At 38.8% G+C, this 19,051-nt stretch overlaps 1 protein-coding gene across 8 annotated transcripts in view; it reads left to right on the forward strand.

Moving 5' to 3' along the window:
• The window catches only part of LOC140474277 (kelch-like protein 5), a 150,093-nt gene that overhangs the window by 30,451 nt on the left and 100,591 nt on the right, over positions 1-19,051 (forward strand). For 6 of the 8 annotated variants that reach the window (XM_072567700.1, XM_072567728.1, XM_072567713.1 and 3 more), the window contains exon 2: positions 3,906-3,982. Coding sequence is in view for 2 of the 8 variants with exons in the window: in XM_072567683.1 (XP_072423784.1) it covers positions 16,244-16,626 (383 nt within the window). In the remaining 6 variants the exon portion in view is untranslated. Of the gene's footprint in view, positions 1-3,905; positions 3,983-16,096; positions 16,627-19,051 lie in introns of those variants that run through there. The other 2 variants (XM_072567683.1, XM_072567748.1) reach the window with 2 other exon arrangements.

A 19,051-nucleotide genomic window follows, 5' to 3' on the forward strand; every position in this document is an offset into this window, starting at 1 on the left:
ATCCTCCCCAATCTGCTCGTCACTGATGTATTTGTGTATGTCTTTGATAGCAAGGATCTCTAGTAAAGTCAATGGGAACAATTGGGAAAACCCCACCAGCCCTTATGGGTGGCACACAGGATGGCTGTGATTATCAAAGGCCAATCATTCAAACCCCAGAACATGGGTTTCTTGGTGTATCCTGGTCAAACTATCTCTAGCTGCTTCATTAATGATCTTCTCTCTGTCATAAAGTCTAAAATGAGGATGTTTGGTGAAGACTGCAGTGTGTAGTATCTTCATATCTCTTGAGATACAGAAGTATTGTGCCCTAAGGCAGTGAGGCCTGGACAGCATTCAGGTTTGGGCTGATAAGTAACAAGTAATGTTTGTGCCATCAAAGTGCCCAACATTTAACTTTTTCCCCAGACATTCAGTGACATGATCATCACTGAATTCCCTATCAGCAATAACCTGGGGTTACCATTGACCAGAAATTGAACTGGAGCAAATACTGTAGATCCAAGAATAAGTCAGAAGCTGGGGCCTCTGACTCCTCAAAGCCTGTTCACCATTGGAAGGCACAAGACAAGAATTTGATGGAGTACTCCCTACTTGCCTAGAGGAGTGCAGCTCCAACAAAGCTCACCAATTTCGACACCATCTAGGCCAAAGCAACCTGCTTCATCAGCATCTCTTCCATCACTTTAATCATTCATTCTTTCTAATACTGACATGCTGTGGCATCTATAAAATATTCCATAACTATTTGTCATAACCAACTAACAAGGTTGCTTTGACAGCAATTTCCAAATGCATCATCTAGAAGCATAACAGCAACAGATACACCATGACCTGCAAATTTCTGTCCAAACCCCACACTGTCCTGACTTGGAACTATATCCATGTTCACACACTGACAATAAAGTACAATTAGAAGTTTCAACAAAGTGACAATCCTATCCCATCCTATGAATGAACAGAAAGCAAAGACCTGGTGTTATGCTGAATCTGCTCTGTGCATCCTTGAGATGGTTACATAGTCATTATGCAGAAGCCAGTAATATTGTGGAGCATGGGTTCAAATCCCAGCTGGTGAAATTTTAAATTCAGTTAATAATCCTGTAATTGAAAACTAGTTTTTGTCGTTCTCATCATGAAACTGTCATCAATTGTCATTAAACCTATCCGGTTTACAATTATCCTTTTTGGGAAAGGAAATCTGCTGTCCCTCCATAATCTCCAGACCTGCAGCTATATGACCGACTTTTAATTGAGTCTCTCCATCTTATTTTCTGTGATATTTTTGTTTATTTAACATGATTTTTTAAAACTGAAACAAAATTACACAAGGCTGTAGATTTGATTTTAATAATAAAACAAGATTATTACTCAAAATTGTTTTAAAAGTAACCTATCTATGTGTAACTCCATTAGAAAGTTTTGAAAACACATGGCAAAACAAAATCCTATCTGCTCTCCACCATCATCATCATCATGCAGTTACTCAAAAATCCAAGGAAGTTCCTTCCTTATCGAATCTTTTAGGTTTGACTTAACTGCTTCTTCTTGGCTGTGATTCTGAGAGCTGTAAGTCCGTGACCTTTTCACACAACTGAAAGCTTAGACACTATCATTTAATAATCTGCATTTAATAATGAACTAATAAATGCCCTTTATTTGAAAGTTTCACAAAACTACTGTCTTTGAGATGACTTACTTCAACTGCTTTGTACAAGAAGAGTCAATACTTGCTTCTGACACTATTCGGACATCCTTTGAACTGGTCAAAGCTTTTGACTCAAATTAAAAAAAAAATTCTACTCCACCTAGATGAGTAATGGCTTAATGTTTTCTCTGTCTGATTGTAACACCTCACAATTTAACAAGCTTCCAATAACACCTCAGGAGACACATCATGATTTAAAGTCATAGCTCTGGAAAGACTGACTTAGTTGATTTTTAAATCCTTTTACAGAAATAAACCAAGATTTATAAGCCACTAGTTTAGTACTTTTTAAATAAGGAAATGTATATGAATCTCCAATCTTTCATCATACCTTCCCACAAGGAGAGAATGAAAATGTATCTTTAAGAGAGATCTTCATTCCCAACAAAAGTCCTTTTCAAAACTATTTCTTTGTCAAAGTAACAATAATACCACAGTGACATTAAACGCATGGTTTTCATGGCAACCAGATTTACAAGTCTATTTGCATCATGATTTTTTTTTCATATCTCCCCTTGAAGGATTGATTATAATATTCCCTTTTCCAGGCACATGAATTATTTTTAAATTGTATGGTTGAATGTTTGAGCTCCTTATGTTCTAGTTTCAAAAGTTTCTGAAACATTTAAAAAAAAATTGTGGTCCATATAAGTAACAGTTTCTTCAGTGTTGCTAATGGAAATTTCAGAATGGTGTGGAACCATTGCAAGACATTGATGTCCTCCTTCACTGTTGCATATTTGTACTGACTTGCAGTCAGTTTCTTAAAAAAAAAACTGGTGAGCTGCTTGATCCCCATCTTATTTTGTAGTAAAATGGCACCCTAACTGATGATTCTGGCACCAACACCAATTTGAATCACTTCTCATAATTTAGAACTGCTAAAACCAATGGGTTTGTTAATACAGCCTTAAAGTTGTCAAAGTCTCTGTGGCATTCTTGTATCTATTCAAATTTCTTGCCTTCCTTATTAAGTTTGTTAGACTTAGCACAAGTGCTGAAGTTTGGAATAACTTTCTAATAAAACCCACTCATGCCAACATGTCTTGCGTTTTGTCCTCAGTATGGGAAAATCCAAAATAGGACTGACTTCACTTCTGTATGTGCTACTTCTCCCTGTGGCCTAAATAAGTCAATTTGACTTTAGAAAATTTAATTTCTGGCCAGATTTATACACACATTGGCCATTTTTGTACTTGATTCTGATGTTAACCAGGGCCCTTTCAAACTGCTAAAAGCTTTTGAAGTAAAATATAAAAGAAAATCTGCTGATCCTAGACTCTGATAGGCTATTCATGTGATTTTGTTTTCTTTCCAATCATTGAGACCCTCCAGTAAAAACCATTTCATTCGCACTCCAGGAGAGACATACTTGTTAAAAATCATGTTTCCAGAAAACTGACATAGTTAATCTTTAAACCTCTTCACAAAAATAGATTAACATGCTGTTAGTTCAAAATCAAATCTCCTATTTATACAAAAAGTATTTATAAATCAGATGCCTTTGGCCTCAACTGGTAGAATGTTTGGTGACTTGAGATAATTAGCAATGGATCCAATAGGAAGTGAAGAGATTGCAGTGAGTTGTTGTGACCTTGAATGCACTTTCTAAAAATGTGCTGGAAGCAGATTTGGTAGTAACTGTAGAGTGGGAATTTATGTAGTTGGAACGGATAACCTAGCAAAGAGCAGGAGAAATGAATTAATTTGGTAGTTCTTGCTAAGGGAACTCACAAATGATTTCTTTCTATTCTTTATAATTCTACATCTCTGATTTGAGATTTGCTCGTTTTCTTCTGTAGTGCTTTGGTTTTCTCATTAATTTTGTTAACCTCTGCATTATCCATACCATCCAGTAACCTTTAAATTATTCATACAGAATCCTGATGGAAGTCCTCTACCCTTAGAAATGTTGAGTTAGATATTGGAAAAATCAGAATATCATCGAAAAATTAAGATGAAACAGATGTTCAAAAGCTACCAGATCATACGTAATGTTCCTATATTGGCTAAAGACTGGTTTGAGAAACATCTAGGAATATTTCTGTTGTATTTGATGCCTTTTTTAGTTGTTTTAATTCTTGTTACTTTTCAGGTATTTAGTCATTGAAGAGTGCCCAAGTTATCAGAGTTCTGAATCATACTGAAGTAGTTGTACTGTTTTGAGAGACTTCATATGAAATTTTCTGTTTTTCAGAATGACTGAAATGATTGCATTAATTTGGGATGCATTTTCTCACATTAAGCTGGAGGAAATTTAAAACCTGAATGTCGGTAAGTGATCTCACCTTTTTTAGTTGAATTGCTTATTTTGTAAGGGCAGTTGTTTATGACTGCATATAGAAAATGTAGTTCTTCTGCAGAATTATCTGAGGGGAGAAAAATCAGGTGAACAAAATCTGAATGCCTGATGAGTCAAACATTGGAAAAATCAAACTTGCTCCAGGACATGGGAGAAACATTTAAAAAGGACGAAGAGCAGGAGCAGTTTTATTTACAGTGGTGTGTGTGTGTGTGTGTATGTATGTGTGGAGTGAACGACCAGAGGAAGTGGGGAATGCAAGTACAGTTACAATATTTAAAAGACATTTGGCTATGTTATGGACCAGACCAGACCCCCTCAACATATTTTAAGAAGGTAGCCCACACCCTGACGTTTGTTATTTTAAAGGTAGATGGGAAGTATGTGTTTCTGATGGGATGTGACTGATCAAGCTCCTCTATGATAAGCAAAGCACTATTTAAACACTATAGTTAAAATACAAACAAAAGAAAGAGAAATTTAGAATAACTTAACTATTGGAGTACCTAACAATAATAGATAAAGTACCTGTTACTAATTAACTATTCCAATATAGTAACATCTCATAAATACACTCCTTGGCAAAAAGGCAAGTTCAGATCTCCAATCCAGGTGGAAAGAACACCGAGAGATTTCAGCGAAAGTAGCAGCTCGGAATCATTCTCTGAAGCTTCCAACACATTCTGAGACCTCATACAGCTGCTGACTGCTGAAAACCCCAGAAATCCTTAGCTACGAGAGCTGGTCACATCCATTCGGGCTGTTAAATAGAAACAAGGCTTCAAGTTTATTTACTTAAGTGGTTCTGATAGACTGCTTGGTACCTCTGCCTTTACAACCTCTCTTCAAAAACAAAAATACCAGGACAAAATAACTCTTTAAAGTGACAGCATCATTACAGATAAGTACGTGAATAGAAAAGGTCTGGGGGGATATGGGCCAAAAGCAGGCAGGTTGGATAAGTTTAATTCGGGAACGTGGCTTAGTTGGACGAAAGAGTCTGTTTCCATTCTGTATGACTCTATGACAGAATTTAAGGTACACGTTAAAAGACAACACAGAGTTGGACAGGTTTAGGGAAGGAATTCCATGCATGGCTGCCAATGACAGAATGGTTAAAATTGGGGCTGCATAAAAGATCTGGCTTGGAGGAGCGCAGCCTATGAAAGAATTTGAAAACTAGGATGAAAGTTTTAATATTGAGACATTGGCCTGATTAAGTAATGTAAGTCAGCATGACAAGTGTGATATGTGAATGAAATTTGATGAAAGTTACGATGTTTTTTTTGAGGATAGAGCAAAACATTGTTTAAAGAAAGTCCCAAGACTGTTGTCATCTGCTTCTACAATTGCTTTCCATTAACAAAAACATTTCCAGCCACGAAGTGCAGAATTTACCACCTTCACTTGCCTCATGTCTCCATCTTCCCCAATTTGAGCTTACCACAGATTTTAAATGGCAAGTTATGCATTGGCTAATCTTAAACTTATGGATAATGGAAGATGATAGCTGGCATGGAGAGCAATGGCATAGTTTTGTCCAAAGTAAACAAAGAGTCATGGATGAGAGTTTCAGTTGCAGAGGTGATGATAAAGGGTCTGAATTGGACCATAGATGTGGATTTGAAACCAGGTGATCTTAGTAATATGGATATGTGGTTCATTTCAATTGCCAAGATTATGAAAAATCAAGTTCAGCTGGAGCAAGCTAGCATAGGGAGGCACAAGGCCCAAAATAGAGATGGTTAGCATTTGTTGTTTGTACTACAGGTGTCAGTTTTGACAAAAATTTGTATCCAGTGCTTTTTCAGTCTTACCATAATTCATGGCTCTATTCCTAATGAAGGGCTTTTGCCCAAAACGTCGATTTTCCTGCTTCTGTGATGCTGCCTAACCTGCTGGGCATTTCCAGCACTACTCTGATATAACCTCATGGCAGAGGTTACCTTTACCTGCATCTTAAGCAGGCAGTAAACATCTTCATTTGTCCATGTAAATAGACTAATGCCTGTTTCTGATTCCTCCTCCAATTTGGTTTACATTCAAGCAGTCAATACTCAGTCTCTGAGAAAACCAATTAACATGTACAATATCCCATAATTTACAATAAATTGAAAGCATTTACCCCATTCACCATCACACCCAGTCGTGAACTCTTCAACTATATTCCTCATTCTGACCTCAAAGCTCCATCCAGATTTCTGCCCCCATGAGGCCATGAGTCATTAGAACCCCTCCTTACACCCCACCACCACTTTGCAATCTTCTTATTTGATTGTGGGTAAGACTAGGTTATGTTGACATAATGATTCCATTATTTGACTAATAATTCCAATCTGTGGACAAATGACTTGATGACATGGATTCAAATTCCACCACAGCGGCTGGGAAGTTCACATTCTATTGATAATTATATCCACAATAAAACAATCATTGTGGTAGTGGTGCTATTGGAACTGCCACTGTTTGTTGCAAATTCATTTCATTTACTCATGTCCTTTTAGGAAAGGAGATCTGCCATCTTTACCCAGTCTGGCCTCTGGTTGTCTCTGGCAAGGAATAGGGAGAGAGGGGAGTTGAACACGTGGCTACAGGGATGGTGTAGGAAGGAGGGTTTTGGATCTTGGATAATTGGGGCTCTTTCTGGGGTAGGTGGAACCTCTATAAGCAAGATGGTCTTCATCTGAACTAGAGGGCTACCAATATTCTGGGGGAGAAATTCATTTAAGGCTATTGGGGTGGGTTTAAACTAATCCAGGAGGGGGATGGGAACCAAAATTATAGTTAGAGTATAGAAAAAGTTGAGATTAGGGAGGTCCGAAATCAAGTTTCAGGGACGCAAGATGGCACTGGCAAGCAAGATGTTGGTTTGAAGTGTGTCTACTTCAATGTCAGGTGTATCCAGAATAAGGTGGGTGAACTTGCAGCATGGGTTGGTACCTGAGAATTCGATGTTGTGGCCATTTCAGAGACCTGGATAGAGCAGAGACAGGAATGGTTGTTGCAGGTTCCAGGATTTAGATGTTTCAGTAAGAACAGAGAAGATGGTAAAAGAGGAAGAGGTATGGCATTGTTGGTCAAGAACAGTATTACAGTTGCAGAAAGGATGTTTGGGGACTCGTCAACTGAGGTAGTATGGGCTGAGGTTGGAAACAGGAAAGGAGAGGTTACCCTGTTTGGGAGTTTTCTATAGGCCTCTGAATAGTTTCAGAGATATAGAGGAAAGGATAGCAAAGATGATTCTCAATAGGAGTGAGAGACAGGGTAGTTGTCATGAGGGCCTTCAACTTTCCAAATATTGATTGGGAACACTCTTGTACGAGTACTATAGATGGGTCAGTTTTTGTCCAGTGTATGCAGGAGGGCGAAGCCACATTAGATTTGGTACTGGGTAATGAGCCTGGCCAGGTATTGGACTTGGAAGTAGGTGAGCACTTTGGTGATAGCAATCACAATTCTGTTATGTTTACTTTAGTGATAGAAAGGGATAGGTGTATACCACTGGGCAAGAGTTACAGCTGGGAGAAAGGCAATAACGCTGCAATTAGGCAAGATTTAGGAAGCATAGGATGGGAAAGGAAACTGCAGGGGATGGGCACATTAGAAATGTGGAACTTATTCAAGGAAAAGCTACTGTGTGTCCGAGATAAGTATGTACCTGTCATGCAGGGAGGAAGCTGTAGAGCGCAGGAGCCGTGGTTTACGAAGGATGTTGAATCTCTGGTCAAGAGGAAGAAGGCGGCTTATGTTAGGATGAGATGTGAAGGCTCAGTTAGGGCGCTTGAGGGTTACAAGGTAGCCAGGAAAGACCTAAAGAGAGAGCTCAGAAGAGCCGGGAGGAGACTTGAGAAGTTGTTGGCGGATAGGATCAGGGTAAACCCTAAGGCTTTCTATAGGTACTTAAGGAATAAAAGAATGATGAGAGTAAAATTATGGCCAATCAGGAATAGTAGTGAGAAGTTGTGTGTGGAGTCAGAGAAGATAGGGGAAGTACTAAATGAATATTTTTCGACAATATTCACTCTAGAAAGCGACAATATTGTCGAGGAGAATACTGAGATATAGGTTACTAGACTAGGTGGGATTGAGGTTCACAAGGATGAGGTATTAGAAATCCTGCAGAGTGTGAAAACAGATAAGTCCCCTGTTCCGAATGGGATTTGTCCTATTTCCTCTGGGAAGCCAGGGAAGAGATTGCCAAGCCTTTGGCATTGATCTTTAAATCGTCATTGTCTACAGGAATAGTGCCGGAAGACTGGAGGATAGCAAATGTGGTTCCCCTATTCAAGAAGGGGAGTAGAGACAACCCTGGTAATTATAGACCAGTGAGCCTTCCTTCAGTTGTTGGTAAAGTGTTGGAAAAGGTTATAAGAGATAAGATTTATAATCATCTAGAAAAGAATAATTTGATTAGGGATAGTCAGCACAGTTTTGTGAAGGGTAGGTCGTGCCTCACAAACCTTATTGAGTTCTTTGAGAAGGTGACCAAACAAGTAGACGAAAGTAAACCGGTTGATGTGGTGTATATTGATTTCAGCAAGGCGTTCGATAAGGTTTCCCACAGTAGGCTATTGTACAAAATGCGGAGGAATGGGATTGCGGGAGATATAGCAGTTTGGTTCAGGAATTGGCTTGCTGAAAGAAGCCAGAGGGTGGTGGTTGATGGGAAATGTTCATCCTGGAGTCCAGTTACCAGTGGTGTACCACAAGGGTCGGTGGTGGGTCCACTGCTGTTTGTTATTTTTACAAACTACCTGGATGGGGGTGTAGAAGGGTGGGTTATTAAATTTGCAGACGACACTAAGGTCAGTGAAGATGTGGATAATGACAAAGGATGTTGTAGGTTATAGAGAGACATAGATAAGCTGCAGAGCTGGGCTGAGAGTGGCGAATGGAGTTTAATGCGGACAAGTGTGAGGTGATTCACTTTGGTCGGAGTAATCGGAATGCAAAGTACTGGGCTAATGGTAAGATTCTTGGTCGTGTAGATGAGCAGAGAGATCTTGGTGTCCAGGTGCACAGATCCTTGAAAGTTGCCACGCAGTTGACAGTGTTGTTAAGAAGGCATACAGTGTTTTTAGCTTTTATTAATAGAGGGATCGAGTTCCAGAACCATGAGGTTATGCTACAGCTGTACAAAATTCTGGTGTGGCCGCACTTGGAGTGTTGTGTACAGTTCTGGTCACCGCATTATAAGAAGGATGTGGAAGCTTTGGAAAGGGTGCAAAGGAGATTTACTAGAGTGTTGCCTGGTATGGAGGGAAGGTCTTATGAGGAAAGGCTGAGGGACTTGAGGCTGCTTTCGTTAGAGAGAAGAAGGTTGAGATGTGACTTAATAGAGACATATAAGATAATCAGAGGGTTAGATAGGGTGGACAGGGAGAGCCTTTTTCCAAGTATGGTGACAGCGAGCATGAGGGGGCATAGCTTTAAATTGAGGGGTGATAGATATAGGACAGATGCCAGAGGTAGTTTCTTTACTCAGAGTAGTAAGGGTATGGAATGCTTTGCCTGCAACGGTAGTAGATTCGTCAACTTTAAGTACATTTAAGTCGTCATTGGACATGCATATGGACGTACATGGAATAGTGTAGGTTAAATGGACTTCAGATTGGTATGACAGGTCGGCGCAACATCAAGGGCCGAAGGGCCTGTACTGTACTGTTATGTTCTATGGCCTAATTATGGCTTCAGACCAAGAGCAACATGGCCTACTCCAACCTGTTGCCTGAAGTGGCATAGCCACTCCACTAATATCAGTTAGGAATGGGGAATAATTGCGAGTCTTATCAGAGAATCCTACATCTCAAATTTAAACAAATTCCCAAAACCGACTAAAGTTTCTACAATATGAGGTATGTGTCGTCTTACTTGATTGTGGGCACTGAAGCACTTCTGTTCCTTCCAGATCCCAAATTTGGAACTTGAAACACTGACCTGTGTAACATCCTACCATAGTATAGATAAGATGTTCAGGAATTTCAAGCTCATTGACTTGGATATACCATTAGGAAAAACGTTAAAATGACTGTTCCAGCAAGGGCCCTAAGGATATGAAACATGAAATATTGAGATTCATTGCACCTATTGTTTGGAGGAGATGGGATTACAATTGTGTTTAGAATTTCAAAATATCAATTGCAGCAGGCACACATTTATGGGCACATTGTGCAAGGTGCCATATTGGTGTGGCATTAGTCACCACTCAGTGAGTATCCACCATAAGAATGGTGAGAAGGCAGAAAATGAGGTCATCTGTGTCACATTTTGGAACTTCATTTTCTAGCTTATTTATGTCTGCTCTTGATAGGAGTTCAGGAGCATGTGGAATTTAACCAGACCATCCAGAAATCTTTAAATTATTCATACAGAATCATGATGGAAGTCCTCTACCTTTAGAAATGTTGAGTTAGATATTGGAAAAATCAGAATATCATTGAGAAATTAAGATGAAACAGATGTTCAAAAGCTACCTGATCATATGTAATGTTTCTATATTGGCTAAAGACTGGTTTGAGAAACATCTAGGCATATTTCTGTGGTAATTGATGCCTTTTTAGTTGTTTTGATTCTTGTTACTTTTCAGGTATTTAGTCATTGAAGAATGCCCAAGTTATCAGAGTTCTGAATCATACTGTAGTAGGTGTACTGTTTTGAGAGACTTCCTATGAATTTTTCTGTTTTTCAGAATCACTGAAATGCCTCATCAGTTCAATTTAAAGGGATTATCATTTTGCATTTTATTTTTTATTGTTGGCTTTTGTTTTGACGCAGAAATTGTTCAGCGTTTTCAATATATGTCTCATGTTATATAAGTGTGCAAGGAGCAGTTTGGTAGGTGCTGAAGAACCTTTGTAATTTCAAGACCTCTGCCCATGTCTGTTGCTCCTGACATGGATGCACAGGAATATGTTTGTCTTAGAATACAATATGTCTTGGGGAATGAACAGAGGTTACATAGCGCTAATCAAATTGTGGGAAGAGGGAGGAGGTGAGGGAGCAAGTCTCTCAGTAGGAGACCATAACCACCCATAGTAGTCATGAAGCAAATCTCAGCAAAGAATTATGCACAAGACTTTTTCACTCCAGTAGGGATGTTAGCTGATACAATCACAAGTGCATCCTCAAAGTGTGGCTAAGACCCCGTTGCTAGTGGCTGTAACATAACTATGTTAGTGCATCAGATTCTTTTCAGGTTGGAGCTGGAGATATTTGGATGAATTCAGCTTGTTAACAATTGATGCATAAGCAAGGTTCTCTGTTCATTTGAAAGTAATTTTTTCATTCTTTTGGATGGAGGTTTGCTCGCTGAGCTGGAAGGTTCATTTTCAGACGTTTCATCACCATATTAGGTAACATCTTGAGTGAGCCTTCGGATGAAGCACTGCTGACGATTCCTGCTTTCTATTTATATGTTTGGGTTTCTTTGGGTTTTATAAATAGAAAGCAAGAGTCATCAGCAGTGTTTCGTTTGGAGGCTCACTCAAGATGTTACCTAGTATGGTGACAAAACATCTAAAAATGAACTTTCCAGCTCAGCGAGCAAACCTACATCCAGAACCTCAACCTGAGCTACAAATCTTCTCCAAAACTCGTTTTCATTCTTTCTCTTGCCAGAGAAGAGTTGCTTAAGTGAGCATGTGGTTTTGTGAGGATTGCATGGTTCCCTGTGATGCAAGATATCATTGATTGTCTGTGCACCACTTTCTGAGCGCTGCACGTCAACTCTTTCTTGCTGGAACCTTAAAGGAATTCTGCTCTCTGAATATCCAGTTATTGTATAACCATAAGCAGACTTACCTAATGGACACCCAATACATTGCCTCCCAAGGTCAATCCCTCCAACACTGACATACAGTGGCAGCAGTACGTAGTATCGACAAGCCTCCTCCGATACCAATTTTTAAACATGCAACCCATACCATCTAGAAAGTTATGGGCAACAGATACATGGGAACATAACTATCTTCCAGTTCCCAACCAAGCAACGCACCATCTTGATTTGGATCCATCTCACTGTTCCATCACTGCTGTGGATCAAAATCCTGGACCATGCTTCCTTGTAACACCGTGAATGCACAAGAGGTACCATGTCCTCAAATGCTGAACTCATTAGTGATACCTGTATTCCATAAGAGGACAAGAATATTTTGTTGTGAGTCTTCATTTCACCATTGGTCCTAGTATGTGCTGATCTCAGTGCTTGATAGCAAAAACTTGTGGTCTCTCACTTTGGTATGCTGAACTTGTAATATGTTTTCCAGGCTTCAGGCCACTTTTATGCCAGAGTCTCACCACAGATCCCACATTGAAATTACATGCAGTATCAGTGTCTGACCTTGTAACTGTGTGTGAAGTTGATGCTGCATTTTCTTCAATACTGTTTCACTAGTACCTGATCAAGATATACATGTTTAAGATCTGAAAGGAGGAAAGCATGAGTAAGTCTTTGGAACAAGGCGGAAGGGAAAATTAAGAGATCATACTTGCACTATCTGTAGTCTATACATTAGATATCAATGTGCGATGAGGGTGAGGTGTGAGAGAGAGAATTAAGTATATATGGATACTTTCGTTTTCAATGCTTTGGCCCCACCACTGACCACAGCTTCAGTCATAAATGTACCAAGAATGACCAGTACAGTCTATATTGAGAGATTTGGAGTGTTTAGCTGTGTCTGACTCTCCAGTTAAGTGTTACTGCCTCCTGGTGTCCTTCAAGAGAGATTTAAGTGTATATTTGAATGATGTGTCATTTCTTTGGCTAATTTGACAGTTAAGGTTGAACAGTTGACAATGCATAGAGGTTGTGAGATGTAGATGATGAGACTTACAGCAGTGCTAAACTTTGGTTGATTGGAGCATTCAAGGAAAAGATCCGAGTGATAGAGTTGGTACATGAGTGTTGGGTATGTAGTAATTTTAGTATTTATCGGAGACTAGTGGTGTAGCTCATGGGACATTACATTTGAAAAAAATTCACTGTCCTTGAGATAATTGCATATTTTATGGCATTTCATATTGGTTCTTGGTCTTGATTGCCATGTCTCTCATCATCTTTTGAACATGTATGGAAGGCGAGTTTTGAGAAGATTTGTAGCTCAGGTTGAGGTTCTGAATGTAGGCATGCTCGCTGAGCTGCAAGGTTCGTTTTCAGACGTTTTGTCACCATACTAGGTAACATCTTCAGTGAGCCTCCGAATGGAGCACTGGTGGTGTAGCTGACTTTCTATTTATATGTTAGGGTTTCCTTGGGTTCGTGACGTCATTTCCTGTGGTGGTGTCATTTCCTGTTCTTTTTAACCACCCCCTGAGAAAAAAACAGGAAATGACCACCATAGGAAATGATGTCACCACAGGAAATTACATCATCAACCCAAGGAAACCCAAATATATAAATAGAAAGTGGGATACACCACCAGTGCTTCATTTGGTGGCTTACTGAAGATGTTACCTAGTATGGTGATGAAACATCAGAAAAAGAGCCTTCCAATTCAGCGAGCAATCCTACATTCATGTATTTAAGGCATCCTGTCCCACCCCTGCTTCCACCACTTTCACAAGGCCTCCAGTAAACACTCCAAAAATCTTGAAACCCACTATCTCTCAGGTTATGTCATTCTTCAGTGTTTCCCAAAAATGAATAATTTCCTCCATGATTACCCACACTGCCGCAACTTTAATGCACTTCCCCTTTTAGAGGGACAGGCTGACTTTGAATGGTGCTAGGAATTTATAGTATTAACTCCATGCTGAGGCATGTAAACAGTGCAATCAACAGAACCTTTTGGGGTTGGCTTGATTCTCAGGTTGTTGAACATGTAACACAAGTCAGCATGCTGCCAGTATTGATATCATCAGGCCTGTGTTAATTGTGGATTGAAATCTCCATGTACTTTTCCAGAAGCCATCGAATTTAGATTTCAGAATTATTTTACTACATGTGGTAACTGAAGTATGTACTATTCAATTTATCAAATTGAACAGTTATTTGTTAGGGAGGAGAGTAAATTAAAATTAGAAGGGCTCAGTAAAGGTATTAAATTGATAGCTTCAGCTTAAAAAAAACAATATTGCAGAGGTGTGATGGACTGAATAGCCTCCAGCTATGTTGTAATTTCTGATTATTGTGCTAGCTGTTTTAATAGTTATTCAACACCCTAGAGGGGATAAATGCTTAACTTTTTCAGCCAGGATTATGAAGAAGCAGAAGCATTGATATCAGTGGCAGTCAAAATATATCAAATAAATCAGTAGTACCTGCAATGGTTTTGGAAGTGGGTTGAAACTGATCAAAATAGCTTTCAATAGACCTCATACTAAGCTCTCGAACTCCCCACTCCAACTATATTCCCCCAGACTTTGACCTGGAACACCCCCCAGGACCTGAACAATTTACCCCTCACCCAAAATCTTCCTCCCCCCCCCCCCCCCCCCCCCCACCACCTTCCTTACCCCACCACTGCACTTGACCCCATTCAGTAGAAAATATGGCAACTGACTGCTGTGAAAAGAGGGCATGGTTTGTCTTCCCCAACTATTCTGTACTACAAGAGAACTGTTGGAATGGAAATGTGTCGCCACATCTCTGAAGGAGCTATGACCAGAATATCCTCTTCTGAATGTAGAGCTCCCTTCTTTCATGAAAGTGAGGGCCAGAGTGGCAATGTGCCACTCCTCAGAAAATCCAGCCCATAATGTTGTGATTTGTTTTTTAATCTAAACTTTATAAGGTCACACCTTAGCTTACGACACTATAGGGAAAATAACCCAGCCTATTCAACATTTCCCTATAGCTCAAACCCTCCAACCCTGGCAGCATTTCTTGTAAATCTTTTTTGAGCCCTTTCAAGTTTAACAACACTTTCCGACAGCAGGGAGACCAGAATTGAATACAGTATTCCAAAGGTAGCCTTACCGATATCCTGTACAGCTGCAACATGACCCCCCAACCCCTACACTCAATGCTGCAACCAATAAAGGCAAGCGTACCAAACGCCTCCTTCACTACCCTGTCTACCTGTGACTCCACTTTCAAGGAACTGTGAACCTGCATTTCAAGTTCTCTTTGTTCGGCAATACTCCCCAGGACCTTACCACCAAGAGTATAAGTCCCGCCCTGATTTGCCCTAGCAAAATGTAGTACCTCACATTTATCTAGATTAAACTCCAACTGTCCCTCCTTGACCCACTGGCCTATTTGATCAAGGTTGCGGAGGATAGCCAAGGTCTTTTCCCCGGGATAGGGGAATCCAAAAGCAGAGGGTGTAGTTTTAAGGTGAGAGGGGAAACATTGAAAAAGGACATGAGGCAATCTTTTCACGCAGAGGGTGGTGCGTATATGGAATGAGCTGTCGGAGAAACTGGGTGGAGGCTGGTACAATTACAACATTTAAAATGCATCTGGATGGATATGAGTAGGAAGGATTTAGAGGGACATGGGCCAAATTAATTTAGGATATCTGTTCGAGTTGGATCAAGGGTCTGTTTCTGTGCTGTACATCTCTATGACTCTGTGTAGGGCTTCCAAAAACTGAAGCACTTTCCACACGCAATTCTAACATTTTGTTTCACCCTGTACAGCTTGTTTACCTTATAACGTTTTCACTTCTACAATATTAAACAAATTTTTATTATACTTCAAAATGCAAAAAATTTGATTACTTAATTTTGAAAGATGCACAAAAACCTGACATTAGTTTTATTGTGTATGTTGCAGTAAAGTAAGGTGGCAAGGAGCATAATCAAAGTGTTAATATAACAGAGATGGGAGTGTGATTGGAAATGATTGTGATAGGTTGCTACATACAAGTTGCTCTTGCATTCATTTGTGGTTCAGAGGAAGGGGAGTGGTGGTGTTCAGCTTTCAAAAAGGGTTTAATGAATGCTGTCACTGTTCTTGAAAGCAGCTGGTCGGGTTATAGAGATGAAGGCGACTTGAAGTGCAATTGATTGTCGTAGTACAGGTTGATTAAGAGTTACATTTGATTGAAGACAGAGGTTTGTCCCTGCCTCCTCTTCACATTATCCTCATCATCATTGTCATTAGTTGATATTCTGGTGGAGCTTTAAGAAGACTTTATTTCCATGTGAAAGCAATCTTGTTTCAGTCAGCCAGAAGCAGGAAGCTGGAAAGCATATCTGTTTAGAGAGAGCTGTGGTATATACTGCTGCTGTCTTACGGTACAGCAGAGCTGCTCTGTTGCCTTGACAATTGTTTAGGTGAACAGAGAATGTCTGTTTCTCGCAAAGAATTTGATGTGAAGCAAATTTTACGCATTCGTTGGCGGTGGTTTGGTCACCCTGCATCCCAGCCTACTACATCCAGTGACAGTCGTCGGGGAGATTTTTGGAACAAAGAGCAAGGCACATCAAATATTGGAAGGAAATTCTTAGACCCTGGGCGCTTGCCTTTACCATTGGCTTCCATTAACCACCAGAGACCTAGCCAACAGGAAATTCAAAATTCACCACCTTGGCATACTCCCAGTGCTCCAGATCTTCATGTCTTTGAGTTTACTACTGACAGTTGTGAGGGCATACATTGGCACAAGAAACATGAAGCTGAGGATGAAGGGAGTGAAGAAGAGAATGAAACAGACAGCAGTTCCTGCAGGTTAGGAATCAAAATTTAAACGAAACAAGTGCCAGTAATGCTAAAAATGTGTTTTATCGTTTTCATCCCATTGTTCTGGAAACCTATAAAATATCCTTTTTTAATACTAGTGTTGTGTTTGCCATGTACCAATATAAAAGCTGAGCTTATACTGAACATTTTCATCTGCCTTTGTTTTTATGGTATTTTATTATGTACATAACCTTATGAATGTACTGTGTTAAATATAATCTTTTATAGCTTGCAAATAAAAATTCAGTTAAATATTTGAACAGTTGTCTGGTACATGAATAATAATTGGCTGTAAATTATATGTATGACAGTAAATAGTTTCTTTTTTAAACTGAGACTACAGTGCAGCAAAAAAAGTGATCTTTTTACTATAGCATATTCGCACCCCATTCTGTGTGTCAGGTGTTAACTATTGTACAGAGAACAATGCATGACTACAATATAGTGCAGAGTTGGGAAATGTCATACAATTTTTATCTAAATGAAATAAACATTTTTCAAGAAATAGATGTAAATGAACACAAGTTCAATTTTATTTACCTTCTTAATACTATATTTTCCCCTGTCTTACAGCAAGAATCTTTTAAAAAATTCTTTGGCTCTAATTTTATAAAGAAAAATAACAGCAGCTTTCCCAAAGTTACCTTGAAATGATGTATAATAGCCATATGTGTTGTGCTGCTTCGATTTTTTTTTTCCCCAAGTGATGTGGGCATTTATTTCCAATCCCTGATTGTCATGACTGAGTGACTTGTTGGGCCATTTCAGAGGGCAGTTCAGGATCAACCACATTGCTGTGGGTTTGGAGTCCCATGTAGGCTAGACTAGGTAAGGACAGCTGATTTCCTCCCATAAAAACGCATTTAATGAATCCAGTGGATTTTTATCATACTTGCTCATATCATGGTCTCCATTTCTGAGACTAGCTTTCAATTCTAAATTTAATAATTGAATTCAAATTACAATGGCTATTGTGCTGGGATTTGAATCCCCAGAGCAATGGCTTGAGCCTCTAGATTACTAGTCCAGTGACATTACCACTGCAGCACCATTTCCCCTAAATTGTGAAATTGTATAGGAAATTATACTTTTTAATAGATATATTTCTCTTTTTAAAACTTGTTCTTTATCTGTTGTTTGAGGCTTGTTGATATACTGTGCATAATGTTAATAATATTACACATAGTGTGTATAGATTTTGAATAAAAATGTGTTGTGTACTTTTAAAAGAATATCTGATTTGTTGAATTAACATGCATAAATTATGCAGGTGGCTTGATGCACTAACTTGGTAACCACTGTAGTGTGATATTTCAGCTCTTCAATCAGTTTCTATTAGTCATTCATTAGACTGTGCAATAGATTTTTGAGACAATTAAAACATATTTTTTAAATCTGTTTCTTTAAAGGAACACATTATTTTAGAGAGAAAAGGTACCAAACATAATTTTCATCATTGCTTTGCCTATGCATTGCCTTATAAAGAACAGATTGCTGTTTTTGAAATACATATTTTCCAAAACGATTGATCTAAATATTGCATTGATCCGCTGTATGAACAACTTTATCAATGCTGTTACTTTTAGAATTGTTTACATGGGCAAGGCTTCAGATGTAAAACAAAGGTTTTTCTCTTCAGTAATTACTGCAATACCTTTTGAATAAGTTTTGCATTTTCATTATTATTTCATAATAATCTGTGGTTGGAATAGTATATTTAGTAAAATGTTAAAAATCAGATATGCTGGTCCAGATATTGTCCTCAATAGTATAGTACTACAAAACCTATTTCATTTTTTATGTTTCAGTGTAGCCTTTGTTTCTGAAAATCATAAATATTTGCAGATCCAAAGACGCACATGATATCAAACAGCTCATAATAGCACAAAATTTAAAGATAACTATATACAAATATGTTTATAGAAGAAATATTTACAATAGTTAAATAATTGGCACTGTAAAATCAATTGTAGTTTTAAGTGATAAGTAGTTATTGGCACAAAACCAGTTTTCTTCAGTTATGTTTCAGACACCGATTTATACTGATTTTCTGATCCATTAGGGCATATGACATATCAATTTATTAAAGTTGATGAATTCATAATTAAGGTCTGCATTGCTATTTTCCAAATCTAATTTCCCCATGATGTAATTCCTGATTTTAAGCCTTTTGATTAAAAATGTAAATACTATTTTTAGTTTGTAGCATACTTGATTTTTGCAAGTCTAGTTATGCTCCAAAACTCTCTCGAACAAAAGTGTTATTTTGTCAGTGGTGGTTTTTGTGTTGTGTTTATTAGTGCAGTGTTGTGGGCAGTCAGCGAAATGTGTCAAGACTGTAGGGAAACGTGCAACTATAGTAATTCCATACCGGTGCAAATAGGCAGTCTAAAATACATGGGGACAGCAGGTG

Source organism: Chiloscyllium punctatum, chromosome 1 (genome assembly GCF_047496795.1).
Source record: "Chiloscyllium punctatum isolate Juve2018m chromosome 1, sChiPun1.3, whole genome shotgun sequence".
Classification (NCBI taxonomy): Eukaryota; Metazoa; Chordata; class Chondrichthyes; order Orectolobiformes; family Hemiscylliidae; genus Chiloscyllium; species Chiloscyllium punctatum.